Source organism: Eucalyptus grandis, chromosome 11 (assembly GCF_016545825.1).
Source record: "Eucalyptus grandis isolate ANBG69807.140 chromosome 11, ASM1654582v1, whole genome shotgun sequence".
NCBI classification, from domain to species: Eukaryota; Viridiplantae; Streptophyta; class Magnoliopsida; order Myrtales; family Myrtaceae; genus Eucalyptus; species Eucalyptus grandis.
This window is the reverse complement of record NC_052622.1, coordinates 8,411,825-8,430,160: the sequence shown is the minus strand read 5'-3', so window position 1 is coordinate 8,430,160 and position 18,336 is coordinate 8,411,825. Positions and strand designations below refer to the sequence as shown.

At 37.3% G+C, this 18,336-nt stretch overlaps 1 protein-coding gene across 1 annotated transcript; it reads right to left on the bottom strand.

Annotated features, from left to right (window-relative positions):
• Positions 1-628: 628 nt before the first annotated feature.
• On the bottom strand, positions 629-18,087 carry LOC104427137 (protein ACCELERATED CELL DEATH 6). The gene is made up of 4 exons (XM_018865661.2): positions 17,960-18,087; positions 14,881-15,647; positions 2,194-2,714; positions 629-1,604 (listed from the first exon to the last, which is right to left on the bottom strand). The coding sequence occupies exons 2-4, from the start codon at positions 15,515-15,517 to the stop codon at positions 906-908; spliced, it is 1,857 nt and encodes a 618-aa protein (XP_018721206.2). The 5' UTR covers positions 15,518-15,647; positions 17,960-18,087; the 3' UTR covers positions 629-905.
• Positions 18,088-18,336: the final 249 nt, after the last annotated feature.

The window sequence follows — 18,336 nt, the reverse complement described above, 5'->3', positions numbered from 1 at the left end:
ATGCTCAACTTGCATAGGGCAAGCTTGATCTTGAGCTCTTGGATCTCTGCCTTCATGGCTTCGACCTCATGTCTTCGGGGATTTTCTTCCTTGATCACTTGGGCTTTATCCCTCAGTATATCGATTGATGCTTCGAGGGCTTCATCCTTGTCGTGCAACGAGGCTGTGGCTTGGTTGATGCTGTTCATGAAGTTTTTACGAAGCGATACCTCAACTTCCATGATGCGGTCTTTGACATCATCAGCTTGTCCATGAACTCAACCATGGCGCTCCTCACCTTCATGATGTTCTCATCGAGTGTGGCCATGGTGACCATCGAGGCTTCCTTTCTTTTGGTTCAGCCGAGGATCTCCTTGACTTGGATTCTCCACTCATGATAGCTTCTTGGCTCGATATTCTCTCGAATAGTTGGTGCTCTTCGATCTATTGAAACAGATCTCTCATCTTACTCTGATATCACTTGTCACGGGTGGATCATTTGGGATCAAGATCGTGCAGCGATTGAGTTTTATGATCGCTTGCGATCGTTAGAGCACCTAAACCAAGCCTTTCTCGGGATCAATCACTCATTCGCTCGCTCACTTGGATCTTTAGAGAGATAAAGTTTTTAGAGAGAGAAGATTTAAAAGAGAGGAAGGAACTTTGATTTTGAAATGATTAGATTATTACAACGAGGGGGAGAGCACCCCTTCTTATATTTGAGGCTTTCGGATTATAACCATTGATCGAGATTACATCTGGCGGATAAGATCGTACCTTCTAACCTATCAACTACCAACATTTATGCTAAGAGAGTTTTAGATTATCGGCGCAATTATCGTCTTGCCTGTCTCTAGGAATTTTGCAGAAGCTCTTGTGGAACCTTGGGTGATTTTGGAAGGTCTTCCTCGATCATGCACGGTCCCTTAGTCACGGAACCTTGTGACCGTGACACTGTCCTCCTCCATGTCGTCCAAAATGTTCGTCTCAACGCCCCATAAAACAATGTGAGCGAGAACAAGCCAGTGTTTCAGAAAGCGGATGGGACGATGGTGGCTTTTAAAGAAGGGAGGGTACTCTAACAATTTAGCACCTGAGAAAATGAGGAGGAAAATGATTCCCAAATAAAACATGGTGTTAGCAAGCCAAGGGTGTTTGCCAACGGTCAATGTGACACCAGTTAAGAAAGCGGCGAACATCGCTGGAAATGCAATTTTTAGCAGCAGTTTTGTTTGCTGGTTTGCAGCTATCGCCACGTTGACGTCTTTTTGCTGCGCCCACATGAGGTTGACAACTGCGGTCATTGAGCAGAGCATCGCGATGGTGTTACAAATCGTGAAGGCCTGAAACTTTCTATTGTCCAGCATCGTAGCCATGCCCCTGTCATCTTCGGAGGCCATGTCGGAGCTGTTAAATCCTCCAGGAACCGCAAAACCGGCTGCGAAAGTCACAGTGGCCACAAGCGTTGCCACCAGCAGATGGGTATTGTTCACATCCTTCACGTGGTCCCTGTTTGGCTTCTTTTTGCCCAACTCTATAAACGCTTCATCTCGGGCTTCCGGCCTAAGTACAAGTAAGTCTTTGCTTACATATGGCTCAGATCCCAACACCATGACTGCCAGTACCTGATATTGGAAGCATATGAAAATGAGAAAAAGAACAGATTGCTACCCTATCAATAACGGGAATGAACTCTGGGGTACTCATCAATTTTTTCTGCTAAAGATGCAGCGTCTGTTCTTTTTGAAGAACTAGCACTAGAGCACAAGTTCATTTTAAATAAGAAAAGAGGCATGAATGAAATATATATGGTTAACCTTTGTCATGGGTTGACTTTACGATAACATTATGAGATTACGACATATATAGAGTAGTCAAATTTCCCACATTGACAACCCCGTCTTTTACACATGCCCGTATTTAGAGGCTCAATTAATTGAGATATATAACATTTTATCTCTGCATTCGTTAGATATGTTTCACTTGCTTCGAGTCACAAACTTTAACTATTTTCTATTAAGATTAAACTAGAGATTTGTCCATTATTAATCCAAGAAGAGCCTCAACTATTTTAGAGAATTGATCACTAATTCAATGAACTATCGACTGGGAGATATAATGAATGGAAAACGAGATTTGCACTTATCTGATGAGTTAGTCTATGAAATTTTCAGTAAGTTGATAAATAAAATAGTGACTGCTCATGTTACCCACCTTCCGAAGTGTACAGTCCCTTTTGATGCCATCTAGAGCAATGTCAAGAGCAGTCAACAATTCGTGGTTGAGACAGAATTGGTCTCTTCTTTCATCCAGCACAAGAAGAATCAAAGTAGCAGGGTGTGAATGCATCGCGGCCAAGTGCGAAGGTGTATTTCCATCATGATCTCTTTTATTTATTAACTTCCCCAGATTTGGGTGTTTGAGCATATATTTCACTGCCGAACTTCTCCCATATTTTGCTGCGACATGAAGAATGGTTTGTCCTTGCCTGTTTAGCAACCCTGATACTGGAAGTAACTTCTCAATTAGGTGAACATGACCCATCTTGCTCGCAATATGAATGGGAAGATCCCCTTTATTGTCCCGATCATTGGCCAAATATTCGGCTCCCTGTTCTAAGAGTTTGAACACTTGGATCCGATTTGTGTGAGCTGCAAAATGAAATAAATTACCGCCTCCGGAGTCAGTCATTGCAAATAGCTTCATGTTCATTGCGTGTATCTTGGAGAGTAGATCTGGGATCAAGAGCTTCAAGTACTAAGTAAAATATGATATAAGAATAAAGCAGAAAAGAGAATTGTGTAATTTATGTATATTTCTCTATATGTTTTGGTAAAGAGTGCGAGGGCATAAATTTAATTAGACAACTATCTATGGTAACAATCAGATAGAGATATGAAGAGCCTTTTAAATATATGTGCACCATCAAAAGAGATATAAAAATCAAGAGAAATTTTCCAAATGTCCTTAAAATCCCCCCAAATCCAAGGTGATGTACAAGACATTATATGAAATTCGAAGAAAAGATCCAAACGTAAAAGTGGCACTGAAGCTATGTGACAATAGGCCGACATGGTTGCTGACGTGGCTGCATGCAGGCTTCGCAGCGAAAGGCGGTGGTGGATGCTGTGCAGATTACACAACCACAGGCTGCTGTGGCTAGTAAAGAAGATAAAAAAAATATGAGATAATGGTTTAAGAATATTTCAGGGGTGTCCTAGGATAATGGATGGCCATTGGACTTACAAAGGCCGTAAGAATGCTTTAGGGATTGTGCTACTCAACAAAGAATACAAAGTAGAGTAGTAATGCCGCTCAATTTATTGCTTTTTTCCGATATGGCATGACATATGCCATATAATTTAATCTCCGTCTATTTTGCAATAAACAACTTTTAAGAAAAAGTTTTTTCTAATTTTCCGGCAATTGGCTCAAGAAAAACGAATGGGTCAAAGAAAACAATTTTCATAAACTCCTCTTGTGTAGCTATGCTTTCTTCTTCTTCCTCAAACCCCAATCAAAACCCTACCATAACCCCAAATCCGCCACCTTAAATCTGTTTTTCCATATGCTCCTTTCGATCCCTGTCCATTCTTTCCCAGTAGCAGCGCCTTTATCCCCTTAGCCCCCAAAACACAAACCCCTTTTCCATTCCTTATCGTAACCCTCGTGCTGCCTTTTCCCTGCATTGACACACTTCCACTACCTCGCCCTTGGCTGGATTTTGCTGGTCAGGTTCTATTTTGGTTCGTGAGCTCCCTTCAATTATCCAGAAGATAGAATGTTGGCCTCTTAGCTTGGACTCTAATTTTTTGTCTCACTCCCAGCAGCTCGGTACTTTGAAGCAGTTGACAGATTGCTGGGTTCTTAGCTAGGCCTATTCCTTAATTGGTCTCGTTCCCAGTAGCTCGGCACCTTGAACTTAGCCTGTTTTCCTGACTTCTTTGTTCTTGTTTCAAATAAGACAAGGGATGGAGGGTGAGGACAATGTGATAGGAGACTAGCGGCGTTATGTGGAAGCCCTGGTAGTTTATGTTCTGAAGATGACGATGAGAATGTTAAGAGAGGTCTTTCCATGGAGAAAATGAAAGACTGTGGACTAATACTGTTGGGAAACTTTACTTAAAGCCAATGTGAACTTTCACGCCTTCCTTAACACAATGAAGAGGGCTTGGAAGACAGATACTGTCACCGCCCCTTTAGAACCATTTTTTTTTTCGGTCCTTCTCCTTAAGCTCAGCATCAGAAAAACAGAGAATTTTACATTCGGGTCTGTGGTCTTTCTATAGCAACCTTTTGGTCCCACAACAATACGGCCCAGACATTTGCGAACTGTGCTAAGAGTTCACACATTGTGTGCCTTGTGGGTTCATTTCTATGGCCTTCCTTCCGAAAGGGTAACTGAAGTAGTGCGTGACATAGCATCCAAAATTGGGGACGTGCTGGAGGTAAAATTGGAAGCTAGAGGTAACAACACTAATAAGGTTGGCAAGGTGAAAGTGAAATTGGATTTATCTACCCCCTCTAAAGACTGGCGTTATCATCAACATGGGGAGTAAAAAACTTTGGGTGGAATTTAGATAGGAAAGACTCCCTCATTATCATTATTCTTGTAGTCGCACTGGACACTATGCCACTTTTTGCAATGAGATACCGTATGAGAAGTCTGAGCTTGAAGAGAACTTACCATGCATGTTCGGGCAATGGCACAAAGCTGAAGTTCGAGAGCTTAGTCCATATGGAAACTCCTGTCACATTCGATCCTGCGGAGACTGTAAAGTCAAGGGAAAAAAATAAGGCGGTAGTTCTGTCCGGTGGAGAACAACAGCCCGGTGATGCGGGGTTTCAAGAGAAAGGCAATAACTCAGCCTCCAGTTTAGCTTTAACGATTGTGGATGGAAAAGGAACTCAAAAGAGAGGTAGTAGTTGCCTTGAAGAAGAATCTACACTGGCGATGTAGTAGGAACACTTGCTGGATACTGATGATACTGAACAAGGTTTAGTAATGTGCCCAACCAGAGGTACCAAGCTTCCTTTGAACAAGAAAGGGAAGAGACTTTGCCCTTATGGTGCTCAAACTTCAAGGACCTCATTACTTGATGAAACTCAGCTTTTGGAGACCCTCATTTGCATTGTGGATGGTTCAACTAAGTGGATTTTAGTGGCTAGCCCTCATAAACCACCAAGATACTTATGAAGCTTTTGAGTTGGAATTGTCAAGGGTTGAGCACACCCGTGACAATTCAACTTTTGAGAGTCATTCTGACTCGGGAAGGCCTAGTATTATGTTTCTAATGGAAACAAAGAATTAGAAGCAAGTGGTATAGCATTTGAAGCAGCAATTAAAATTTCAAAGCGGTTTTGTGGTAAACCCATTGGGGATCAGAGGGGGCCTAGCTATTTTCTAGGATGATTAGGTATGTTATCTAATGAGTCGTATTCAGAAACTTTCATTGATGTTCAATGTGAAGTCCAAGAAAGTAGGCAGAGTATGAAAATTATCCTTTTGCATGCCCCCAATGATTTCAAAGAGAGTACTACTTTGGGATGACATAGATAGAGTAAATGTGACAAATCATTTTCCCTTGATTTGCATGGGAGATTTTAAAGAAATTTTTTTATCATGGGGAGAAAGTGGGTAGAAGGATGGCTGAACATTAGAGACTATAGCCTTTAGGAACTTTTTAAATGCCCATTCCTTAATAGATATAGAGTGTAGAGGTTGTGCATTTACTTGGACTAACCATAGGGGAGGAGAAGCCTACGTTAAGAAAAGATCTGACAGAGTTCTATGTACAATGGAGTGGAGGGTGTCATTTCCAAATGTAGAATCTCTTGCTTTACCTGCTATTGGCTTAGATCATAGCCTGCTCCTCTTGTCATTATTTCCAAAGATTATGCATAGGAAGAAGGAGTTCAAATATCAAGCTTTCTGGTTGGAGGATGACAAATGTGTTCAAATAGTAAAGAGAGCTTGGATCTTCCTTGAATCTGAGAGGATGAATGTACTAGAGAAACCACAATTAGTGACAAGAAGGCTAACTGAATGAAGTAAGAATAGATTCTTTAAAGCACAAAGGAGAGCCCGGAGTACAAAATGAAAGAGAGAAGTTGCATAATTTGAATAAAGAAATTGATTTTTTGTGGCTGCAAGAGCAGAGGTCCTAAGGTATGCAATCTAGAATTAATTGGCTTAAGTGGGGTGACAAAAATACAAAATTCTTCAATGCAACAACCCTACAAAGAAGAATCTAGAATAGGATCACCATGTTAAAGAACTCAAAAGGGGATTGGTTGAGAGACAAGGAAAAACTTAAGGAGATGATAGGGAATTATTTTAGCAATCTTTACCACATTGTGGGATTTGGGAATTTTCAGCCTATTTTTGATCAATTCCCATGCTTGATGGACGAAAATATGAATCAAAAGCTGATAGAACTTGTCACGTTGGAGGATATCTCAACTGCTGCATACCAAATGGGAGCCACCAAGGCTCCTGATCCTAATGGACCGAACGGATTAGTCTATCGGCACCATTGGGAGGATATACAATAGGACATTCTTAGGGAGGTAAAACAATTATTTGAAACTGACTACTTAAACCCTAACCTAGAAAAGCTTGAAAAGTTCCGTCATATCAGTTTGTGTAATTCATCTACAAGATCCTCTTGAAAGTAATGATGAATTAATTGAAGCCATGGCTACCAAATCTAATTACAGTAGAACATAGTGCTTTGGTGGGTGGTAGACAAATTCGGGACAATATCTTGATTCTGCAGGAGGTTCCCCACCAGTTAAGAATAATAGAGTAAAAAAGAAAGTTCCAAGCCATTCTAAAGTTAGATATGAAGAAAACTTATGATTGAATAGAGTGAGATCTTCTTGGGGAGTGCTTGACTAGGATGGGTTTCTATTAAAGGATGGTTAATTGAGTAATGCAATGTGTAATACTGTGGTATGTGATCTAGAATCAATTGGCTTAAGTGGGGTGACAGAAATACAATATTCTTCAATGCAATAACCCTACTAAGAAGAATCTGGATCACCATGTTAAAGAATTCAAAAGGGGATTGGTTGAGAGAAGAGGAACAGCTTAAATAGATGATAAGAAATTATTTTAGCAATCTTTTCCACTTGGTGTGGCTCAGGAATCTTCAGCCTATCTTTATAATCAACTCCCATGCCTAATGGATGAAAATATGAACCAAAAGCTAACAGAACTTGTCACATTGGAGGATATCTCAATTGCCGCATACCAATTGGGAGCCACCAAGGCTCCCAATCCTAATGGATTGAAAGGATTATTCTACCACCAACATTGGGAGGATATACAACAAGACGCCCTCAAGGAGGTACAATAAGTATTTGAAATTGATTACTAAAACCCTAATATTAATAGCAACTTTATCAGTCTCAACCCAAAACCCCCAACCTAGAAAAGCTTGAACAGTTCCGTCCTATCAGTTTGTGTAATTTCATGTACAAGATCCTCTAGAAGGTAATAATGAATCAATTGAAGCCATGACTACCAAATCCAATTGCAGTAGAACATAGTGCGTTGGTGGGTGGTAAACAAATTCCAGACAATGTCTTGATTCTGCAGGGGTTCTCCACCAATTAAGAATAACATAAAAAGAAAAAGAAGAAAGTTCCAAGCCTTTCAAAAGTTAGATATGCAGAAAACTTATGATTGAATAGAGTGAGATTTTCTTCGGGAGTACTTCATTAGGTTGAACTTCTATTGAAGGTGGGTTAATTGGGTAATGCAATGTGTAACAATGGTCTCCTTTGGTGTGAAATTCAATAGTGAACCCTTGTCATACTTCAAGCCAACTCGAGGTATTTGTCAAGGTGACCAACTATCTCCCTATCTCTTTATTCTAGTGGCTAATGTGTTTTCTCATTTGATGAAGCAAATGACTTCAATAGGTAACATTTGAGGAATTCAGTTGAATAGCAACTGTCCCACATCATCACATCTTTTATTTGTGGCTGATTTTATTATTTTCCTGGATTGTTCTACTATTGAATGTCAAAATGTGGCTGCAGTTCTACACCAACACTAGTTTGCATCATGCCAGGCTATAAACATAAATAAATCAAGGATGTATTTCAGTATAGGCTACCCACAGAGTTTGAGAAAGAATATGTCTTTAGAAATGAGAGTTCCAAAAATAGAAAAGATTGAAAAACATCTAAGGATTCCTTCAGATTGGGGTGCCTCAAAGAAAGATATGTTCGCTTGGATCCTTTTGAGGATCAATATGACACTAGAAAGTTGGAAAGAAAACTTATTGTCAAAATGGGAAGGAAATATTGGTAAAGTGCAGGTGCTTCTTCAGTATGTGATGTCAATTTTCAAAATCCCAATTTCAATTTGTAAAGCCATCGGGAGGAAAATAGCCACTTTCTAGTGGAGGAATAACAACAAATCAGCTGGGTTGTATTGAAGGAAATGGGAAGTTTAAGGACCAATGGACAAGCATGGTGGATTTGGCAGCACCCTAAGACGTTTTTGAGCTAAATTATGAAGAGACTTTACTTCCCATGATGTGATTTTGGGCAAGCCAAAAAAAGGGTCTTGCCCATTGTACGAGTGACAAAGCCTTGTATTAGGAAGAGATGCAATCTCCCCTTATTTTACGTAAGCTATTGGCAATGGCGAGAAAATCACCATTAGAGAAGATAAATGGTTGAAAAGCGGACTCATTGGTGCCTCAGCGGATGGATGAACCACTTAAAGTGGTTGGTTTAATTGAAAGAGAGGAGGCAAAATGAAATGAACCCTTGTTGAACACTAAATTTGACGACCATAGGGTAAGGGAAATTCTTGCTATTTCTATAGGCCTTCCAACTGCAAAGGATAGATTTGTGTTGGTTAACAAGTCAGGGACCTACACGGTCAAAAGTGAGTACTTCAGCAACAGAGGATCGACAGCTCCAACACACAACAACAACATCCTCTTCCTATCACGCTAAACCAGAGCTTTAAAAATATTTTTGGAAGTCCAAAACTATCCCCAAAATCAAAATTTTCTTGTAGAAATGCCTGTCAAGAAGCCCTACCCACATTGGATAATATTTAAGAGAAAGGTCGTAATTGAACCCATCTATGCAGTGTGCAAGCAAGAAGTGGAAACGATTGAGCACACTTTGTTGTTGTGTTCTTGGACATCCCTGGTTTAGCGTGAGACACCCCCAAACATCGGCATAAATATAATAGAATTAACTCGTTTTGACGATCGGCTGGCCAAATGGAAAGAAGACCCACAAATTTCACCGAGTTCTGAACTTATTCCGCTGACTCTGTGGTGCATTTGGAAAGCACGCATCATTACATTTCTAGAAAGCAAATTCCCACATTTTCCGTAACTCTTCCTATATAGTACATTATAAAAAAAAATTTAATTGCGTTTAAAGTTTCTATGTCACATAATGAGGAACTGAATTCCTATATTTTACATTACTATATAAAATGATTTCAGAATTTCACAATGATTTTGCTCAATCGAGGAAAATTCATATGAAATTGAATACAATTTAATGAATTTATTTGTATTAATAAAATTTCAATTTTGCACAAATGCAGAAACTAACGCCCTTGTAGTATAAGGGTATGCTACTAGCCTACTAATTTAAATTTTAAAATTCATGCCCTAAACTTTCATTTGTTCATTTTGATTGATGACTCTCATTTGCTTCAAACATGGGAAGTTTCTTACTCTTGACTAACTTAGTCTTAAATAGCCTATGAAAGAATTCCCAGAAGAATGAACCATATTCATGAAATTCGGACACAAGAAAAATTTTAATTCAAATCACAAGCAAATCAGTGTTAGGAAACTATATTATCACCATATTTAGGTAACAAATCTTGCATGCATTTCCACATCTCAATGTAATTATATAGCCCAATACATAATCTAAAAGTTACTAAAATTTATTTCAAATTGGGATGATGCGCTAGAATAACAATACAAATAAAAGTACTATATCACATGAAAATGAAAATTTACGACTAAACAAACTCAATTTTTAACCATTCTTGTTCGTGTTTGAGCATTTAAATGGCTGAGTGAATTTACCCTTCATACATATTTTATTACGACTTGGACTTTTTAAGTTCTATTGGGATTCAATTGTTGTTTTAAAGATTTTTGTGGGGATTTAGTATGTATGAGGACCTTCTATATTTTTTTCTTGAACATGTTCCCTAGATATCCCAAAACTTGTCACCATAATACAATGGAGTCATAAAATTTGCAAATAGTGCAATCAAGTTATAAAACTTATTAAATTGTTGTAATTGAATTATTCCGTTAACTTCATCTAACTTGGTTGACGAAAAATGCTAACGTGAATTTTTCTTTTAAAAATTATTTTTGCTATCATACGTGACTAAAATGATGTCATTTTGATCCAAATTTGATTTTAATATAATTTTTATTTAAATTAATTGAATTAAAATAAGGTAGTTTTAAAAAAAAAAAAAAAGCAAGAAGAAGAAAGCCTTTAGTGCCCAGAGTCGCGTATACAATAAAGAGTGTCATTCTAACTTCTTCTTTATTTTTTTAATCTTAGCTTTTTTAATTTAATTTAAATAACATATGCATTAAAAAATCATATTTGGACTAAAATGATGTCATTTTAGCCTTATGTTCATGTTTTAGTCAAGTCATTGCCAAGTACAAGAGAGTAAATATTAAGAAAAATCACGTCAGTATTTTCTGTTAACTAAAATGTTGGTTTACATAGTTAACGGAAGGATTTAATTATAAAAAGGTAAGAAATCCATCGCGCCTGATTCTAACTTCTTCTTTATTTTTTTAATCTTAGCTTTTTAATTTAATTTAAATAACATATGCATTAAAAATCATATTTGGACTAAAATGATGTCATTTTAGCCTTATGTTCATGTTTTAGTCAAAAGTCATTGCCAAGTACAAGAGAGTAAATATTAAGAAAAATCACGTCAGTATTTTCTGTTAACTAAGTTGTTAATTTTGATAAATTTTAGGACTTGATTGCATATTTTGTAAATTTTAAGATTCAATTGTATTTTAATGATAAGTTTTAGAACATCTTGCACATATGCCCCCTTTTGGGATTTCTAATACATGTCCAAGATTAAAATATGATTCGCTTATGTAAGCTGATCATTACATGCGTAAAATAAAAGAGACTGCAAGATTACTTCACAACTTGCATTTCTGCTAAACGTGATAATCATAGCTAAGGAAAACTATATGATATACTAATTCTAATAATCTAAAAATGTGCAATCATTTTTTGTGATGAAATCATGTATGTGCGAACATAGTCAGTCATGGGTTAACTGATTACTTGAAAAATATAAATGACCCTACACAGTCTGTATGGCTCTCATTCAATAAATATAGAGATTTCATTAGAGATCATGTTCAAAATGGAGAAATCTCGATTCAATTTGTTGATTCAAAAATCAATTAGCTGGATATATTCACAAAGCTTTGGAGAAAAATCAATTCGATTTTATCCGTTCCAGACTCAACATTTTGAAGCTTGAGGGGAAGTTAAAGTCTGTAGACCTCCAACCTCACTGTACATTCATGGCTATAGATTGTAAGTTGTTATTATATTCAATCTCAAAGAAATGATCATTAGTTCCCGCTAATTTATACTCAGAAAAACTGAATTGTCTTTCAAAAGATTAACTCCTATTTGCGCTATCGATTTTAAAAAAGAGGCGTCCGTTCATTTCCTCTTTTGTGCCGATTGGTTTTTCCTTTTAAACTGAGTTATATATACAATTTTCCTCGCTTAAACTTCAAAACCCTAAAAGGCATTCTCCTCCCCAATCCCGCCTCTACTGTATATCTTCGAGAAAGTTGTCATCTTTTCTTGAAAGCGAGTAAAGGAATCTTTCAACGACAAGTGAAGGATGTCTTCTTCGAGAAAGTCTTCAAGAATTGCAATGTGGGACCACAGAGAGAATGAGGGAGGGGCCTACCTTTCGATCTCACCGGCTATAAGATGCACGAGTCGCAACAGAGCCCGATTCACTTCCACCACGTCACTCTTCATCATCTACCCCACAAGGTGCGGGTCAAAACTAATCGAGGACGCACCTTGTAATAAAACCCTTTATTTACAAGCTCTATCGTGCGTCAAGAGCATTTTATATAATCTAAAAATTATGGGAATGAAAGTACATATTTTTGCATTGGAGGATTTTTGTGATGAAATTCCAAGTTACCTCGTGTATCGAGACTCAATCCGACTGACGGAACGATGATGATAAAATGTCTGAATTTCAACCAGAATGGGTGCTGCGAAGGTGAAGGGGAAAAGGATGGATTTGTTTAAATCGAAGGAACAGGAGAACTGCTCTTTCGGTGACCGCTGAAACGAGGGTGATAAACCCAGGAGTGTTGATTTCGATTTCTTGATGCCATTAATGTGAACTTAAGGGAGAAGTTCAATTCGCTTCAACTTGAGCAATTTTGCTCGATACCACGTGACGGTTATGCACTGAGGCATACTTCATTCTAATCTTAGCTTTTAGACGCGAATGTAATATCCTTCAAACAGTTCAAGACCAAGTCTACGAGGTAGATGTGGACATGTTACAGACATAATTGAGTTGAAAGAGTGACGATATAAACCAATCAAGGTTTCCACCGCTCGTACAACACTGAACTTGTCAAACATGAGTACGTAAAGAGTTACCTTTAAGAATGCATGCCATCAACATCTTGCTTCATTGTGATCAATCAGAAAAAGTCTACATCCAAGACTTACGTGTCTAAGGCGAAATTGATGTACGCGAATTCCGAAAGAAGTTCTCTCCCTCACACCATTCTCTTTCACATGTATGTTGAAGGATATGGCCAATTGCCTTATCCAGTACCAAGATTTTCATATTTTGTGATACGTCAGTTTTAAGATTCAATTATATTTTAATGATATCAAGTGTTGTTGAATGGTCTTACTCATGAAAGACTAACCGATTTTCTCTCGAAATCATTTATTAATCTTTATGAGATAGCCATTTTGCTTGAGTAATGTTTTAGAACATCTTGGCTGGATAAAAATAACGGATTCTTTTATTCGTAATCAAGATCGTTTGAAGATCCGATGGCCGACGAAATATTCTTGGAAGGTTCTATTCTTGGAAACCAAGATCCCGATATGGGTTATCCCTTTTTGGAGGAAAGGGGGATTCAATTATATTTTAATGATAAGTTTTAGAACATCTTGCACATATGCCCCTTTTGGGATTTCTAATACATGTCCAAGATTAAAATATGATTCGCTTATGTAAGCTGATCATTACATGCGTAAAATAAAAGAGACTGCAAGATTACTTCACAACTTGCATTTCTGCTAAACGTGATAATCATAGCTAAGGAAAACTATATAATATACTAATTCTAATAATCTAAAAATGTGCAATCATTTTTTGTGATGAAATCATGTATGTGCGAACATAGTCAGTCATGGGTTAACTGATTACTTGCAAAATATAAATGACCCTACACAGTCTGTATGGCTCTCATTCAATAATTAAAGGGATTCACATGAGTGGTCCTTTAATTTTTCTCCAGTATTTAATATGATCCCCGAATTTGTCTATTCAATCTAATTCCTGAAATTTTATAATTCGCTCAATGTAGCCCTTCTTTAAAGCTTATCACCACATCACATGAATTATTCTGACGTAAATTTTTTACGTCAGCGTTTATCAAGCCAAACTATGGATGTGGACTATCATGTCATATTTTTAGTTTAGCAAATCATTTTTTCCTTTTTTGGGGCTAAAATAACGACACGCGCACACACACACATATATATAAAACATATATATACAAAGACACATATATATGACATGGAAGTCACATCTAAACCACATGAATGCTAACATGAAAAATCTAATAAAGTCAAGTTAATAGAAAATTACCGTCGTATTAGCTAATGGTGTTATATTTTTAATGGAAGGACTACGTTGAGTGGATTTTTGAAAGTTTGAGCACTAGATTGAACAAAAGAAATTAGGGACCACATTGAACATTGAAGAATTTAGAGACCATCCACATTATTATCCCAATAATTAATAAAAAAAAAATTATTCATATTATCATTTAGATGACTAATAAATGAAAAATAATCAACTAAAAACTTTTCAATGGCCAATTTAACTTGTTTAACGTCTCTTGTAGCATGCTTTATCTAAATTAACAAATTAAATAAATTAATGTTAAAAGTTTCCTCAGATACATTTTCTGTGGACCGAATGGTAAAATTAAGTATTTTTCTGTTTTAATTAATTTGGAAAATTCCTTGATATTTCTTAGATTTTTCAATTAGTGAGGATGCATATTCTGACTCTACTAGGATTTGAATGGTTCTGAGATTAAACTGACAGGTAAATCCAAAACCAGAATATGGTAAATCATTTACCAAACTAAATATACTATGTTCCAAAACTAAAGATATAATTTTGTGAAACCTTCAACGAGATTAACTATAATCTAACATTATCATCAACAATGATCATTTCAAGCCGATCTTTCTCCTTTTATCAATGTTAGATTCTAGATTTTTATGGATCTTAAATATTTACACTCAGTAGTTTTTCTGGTTGAAGATCAATAATACATGAGTTCTAGTAAAATGGCGGCGTTTGTAAGTTTAAGCTGATCTATTATGTTTTAATGGGAAATAATATATTTATTAAGAGAATTATATGGCTAGTTGCGAGTACTCCCAAGTGTATCCAACTACTTTAATAAGCAGGGTTTGGAATTTTACGCGAAAACCCGTATTAGATTTGGGTAAGTGTGGAAAGTTATTGCACAGATTTGAGACGAGTTTAGTCTACGTATAGATAGACACTTCCCATAAGCAGATTTAGCTACATACCATATTGACCACGCACAACGGCACCATGAACGGGTGACAACCCTTGTATCGACGATGGTTCGAGCGAAGATGAAAATAATTCCTGAAGTATCTCAGAGTTGCCGGTGTCGAGGGCCAGGTATAGGGGAGATTTCCGTTCCGCGTTCTCCAAATACATGGGCTCCGAATCTTCTTTCCACAAAAGGCACGCCATTTCGACGTTTCTTATAAGCACGGCCTCGTGCAAAGCGGTGTTTCCACGTTTGTTTTTCATCCTCAGGATCTGGTTCTTGTCTTTTGCCTGGCGAATCAACATTCCGGCAGCTCCACATGCCCCGGCCTTGGCGGCCATGTGGAGGGGGGTATCTCCCCAATCATTTTTGCTGGCTATGCGGTGGTCGGCTACATGATCAAGCAGGAGTCTTAGGATGTTGTCCTGGCGTCTCTCAGCTGCAATGTGGAGTAGTGAACCCCTCGACGACACCTGGGAATTGAAAATGACCCATGGATCTGTTTGATCATCAAGCTTTTCAATCACGGAAATGAACTCTTCCACATCGGCGTCTTCGATAATAGCCGTCAGTTTGCTGGCAGCTGCATACAAATCTTTTGGCTCTTGCCGCACCGCGGTTTTTGGAGCCGCCAGAGCATTATTCATTCTCTCCGTCGACTCCTCCAGATTTCTTCTTCCTTCAAAGAGTCCATTTCATCCTTCTTGACCTCCTCCTTGATCGGGTTGCTCGTGCCAACGTCCTCCTCCCCTATAGATAGCTTAACGTCCATTGAGCCTAAGCCACGCAAGTAATGTACTTATTGCAATGGAACAAGGGTTGTGTAAGGAGACGTTCTATCATCTAATGCTTTCTTATTTAAATTTTTATAATAATTAATATTTTGTCCAACAAAATTTTATATAGCATCAGAACAGAAAATTGTGAGTACTTGAACAGCTCAATCACCCACTTTATCTCCTAAAGACAGAAATTGAATTCCCATATGTGAACTTAAATTAATAACAACATCCTGTCCTTGAGAGATGCCGCATTGGCTAATCAGTCGGCACATGTCTTCCCCTCAACAACTCTAGAATCTTGCAAACTAGTGGTGGAGCTCGGAGATTTTTTCAGTGGGGGCAACGAGGAAATGAAGATCTTTTTTAAGGCGGAGAAATTCTGTTTGCGGCCCTAAAGTAATAATCTCTTAAAATTGAGATTTTGCTCATCCAATCTAATGTTATGTGGTTTCGTCCAGACTTCTGCTTGTGTCAGATATCGATCCGAACTTTTTCCATGTAATTGAGTGACTTTATAACATACTTATAGCTACATAATTGACAAACCAAAAATGTCATGTGAGAATATTATTAAGTTTAAATCATGCGCAATAAGGGTAACTTAGACTCAATAAATGTGAGAAAAGTACAATTGCGCGATAGTTCCAATCATAGATATTGGGCATGATTCAATGGAAACACGATATGATTATGTAATGAAAATAGATAGTCCAAAAGTAATCCGTAAAGGTTGTTAAATTTTGCAACGCAAATGCATTTAAGAGACTGTTGTAACGTGATGTAAAGGTTTATGGATAGATATTGAAAATAATTAGGTCTTTATTGGAACACGTAACAATGTAAGTGTGTTTACATGTTAGATTTTTGAGTTCTGTAACTCAAGAATATTAATTCTAAATCAAAGACTCAGCTCAGAGTAATAAAATATGATGTTCCAAAATTATTTATATGACGGACCATTTGCTCAAGAGATTCGTCAGATGATGTGATCAAAACCTACACTAACAGAAGATTTAATCAACAGCCCAGATTGTTAGCAATGAGAAAATCGAATGGTGTGAGGAAGCGGAAAAATCTGAAAGTCGGAACGAAAAGTTGAAGCTTCGAAGTGGGTATCGGCAGTTGAAGCGTTGTTTATACTTTGACTTTTAAGCCCACAATTACAATAACAATAATATGCATTCACCTTCATCTTCAATTGGTTAACACAATCTTAAGTTGCTTTTCTTGCTCTCTCTCCAATGTAAGTTTTATATTGTAATTTTACTCCGAAGTCCTTAGACATGAGTTTAGGGTTAGAAGAAGAGACTCAACTTGTTCCCAATTTGTTAATTTGGGGCAAACAAGAGTTAGATGATGTCGTTTAGGTCAAAAAATGTTAAGTTCACATTGTTAGTGAGCCACGTCAGACTATTTATATTAAAAGATTACCTTGCCTAAATTTTCAACAATTCTTATCGGAGACGGTATTGAAGTAATTTTTTTTCCAAAGTGACATATAAGTGATCACTTGAAAATTTTTGACATAAAAGAGAGTGCCGTATGAAAGTTATGAAACTTCTAATGTCCTTTTCAAGCTAATTTTACTATTACAAAGATATAAGCTAAAAACACAATTGAATGAATATTTAGAGCTTAGAGGGAAAAAAATAATGGTTTGGTGCTAGAGGGACTGTCGTGGCTAAAAGCAAAAAATGGATTGCATTAGCTCCACACGAACTGCTCTAAGCTTGGAAACTAATACGCAGAAACTTATGAATTGCTCTTTGCAGGTTTTGTTATAATGAAAGCCCTAGTTCTTCTTGACACATTAAAAAAAAAAAAAAAAATCAACTGCAACACAATCTAACGTAAGAAGATGCCCACAAAATCAAAAAGAAAAATATAACTTTTCAAAAGAAATCACCAACTGACAATGAGAAAATCGAATGGCTTGAGGAAAAATCAGAAAATCAGAAAGTCGATATGAAATGTTGAAGCTTCGAAGTGGGTATCCACAGTTGAAGTGTGGTCTTTAAGCGCACAATTGCAATAATATTCACTTTCATCTTCAGTTGGTTGACACGATCTTGAGTCGCTTTTCCTACTCTTGCTTCCCATTGCAGTAGGAAACAAAACCTATTATATTGATATGCTAGTAACATCATCGAATAAGAGTGAACCAATTAAGAAAGAATATAATGAAAAGCGTGTGATCCAGCATCAAAGATTGAAGACGATTGACATTAACAAAGGAAATATTGGCCAATAGCAAATGAAAGAGGAAAGAAAATATCAATTATTAAATAAATAAATAAAATACATTACCTTTCAATACGAAAACTTGCTTCTTCAACGATCTAAAGGCAATGTCGACAGCGGTCGAGCGTTCGTTAATCGCAACTCCCTACCCAACTTGTTTATACAACGAAAGATGAACCGAAGCCGCGAGTTGGGCGTCCCTCGCGGTTGCCATCTTATAACACGTTAAAGGGCTCAACTTCGTGGCGAATAAATTCTCGCACACGGCTCCTTTTAGAGTTGATTCGTTTGGACTGATCCTATTCTTTGCGTAGCTTTAACGCGAATAAGCAAAATGGAATCACGTCCCAGATATTTATATAGGCCTTATGCAGCAAGCTTTGGTAATTATGTAAAGTATCATCCTTCATTTCTAGTACTATCACATACTAAAGTTTAGTAGC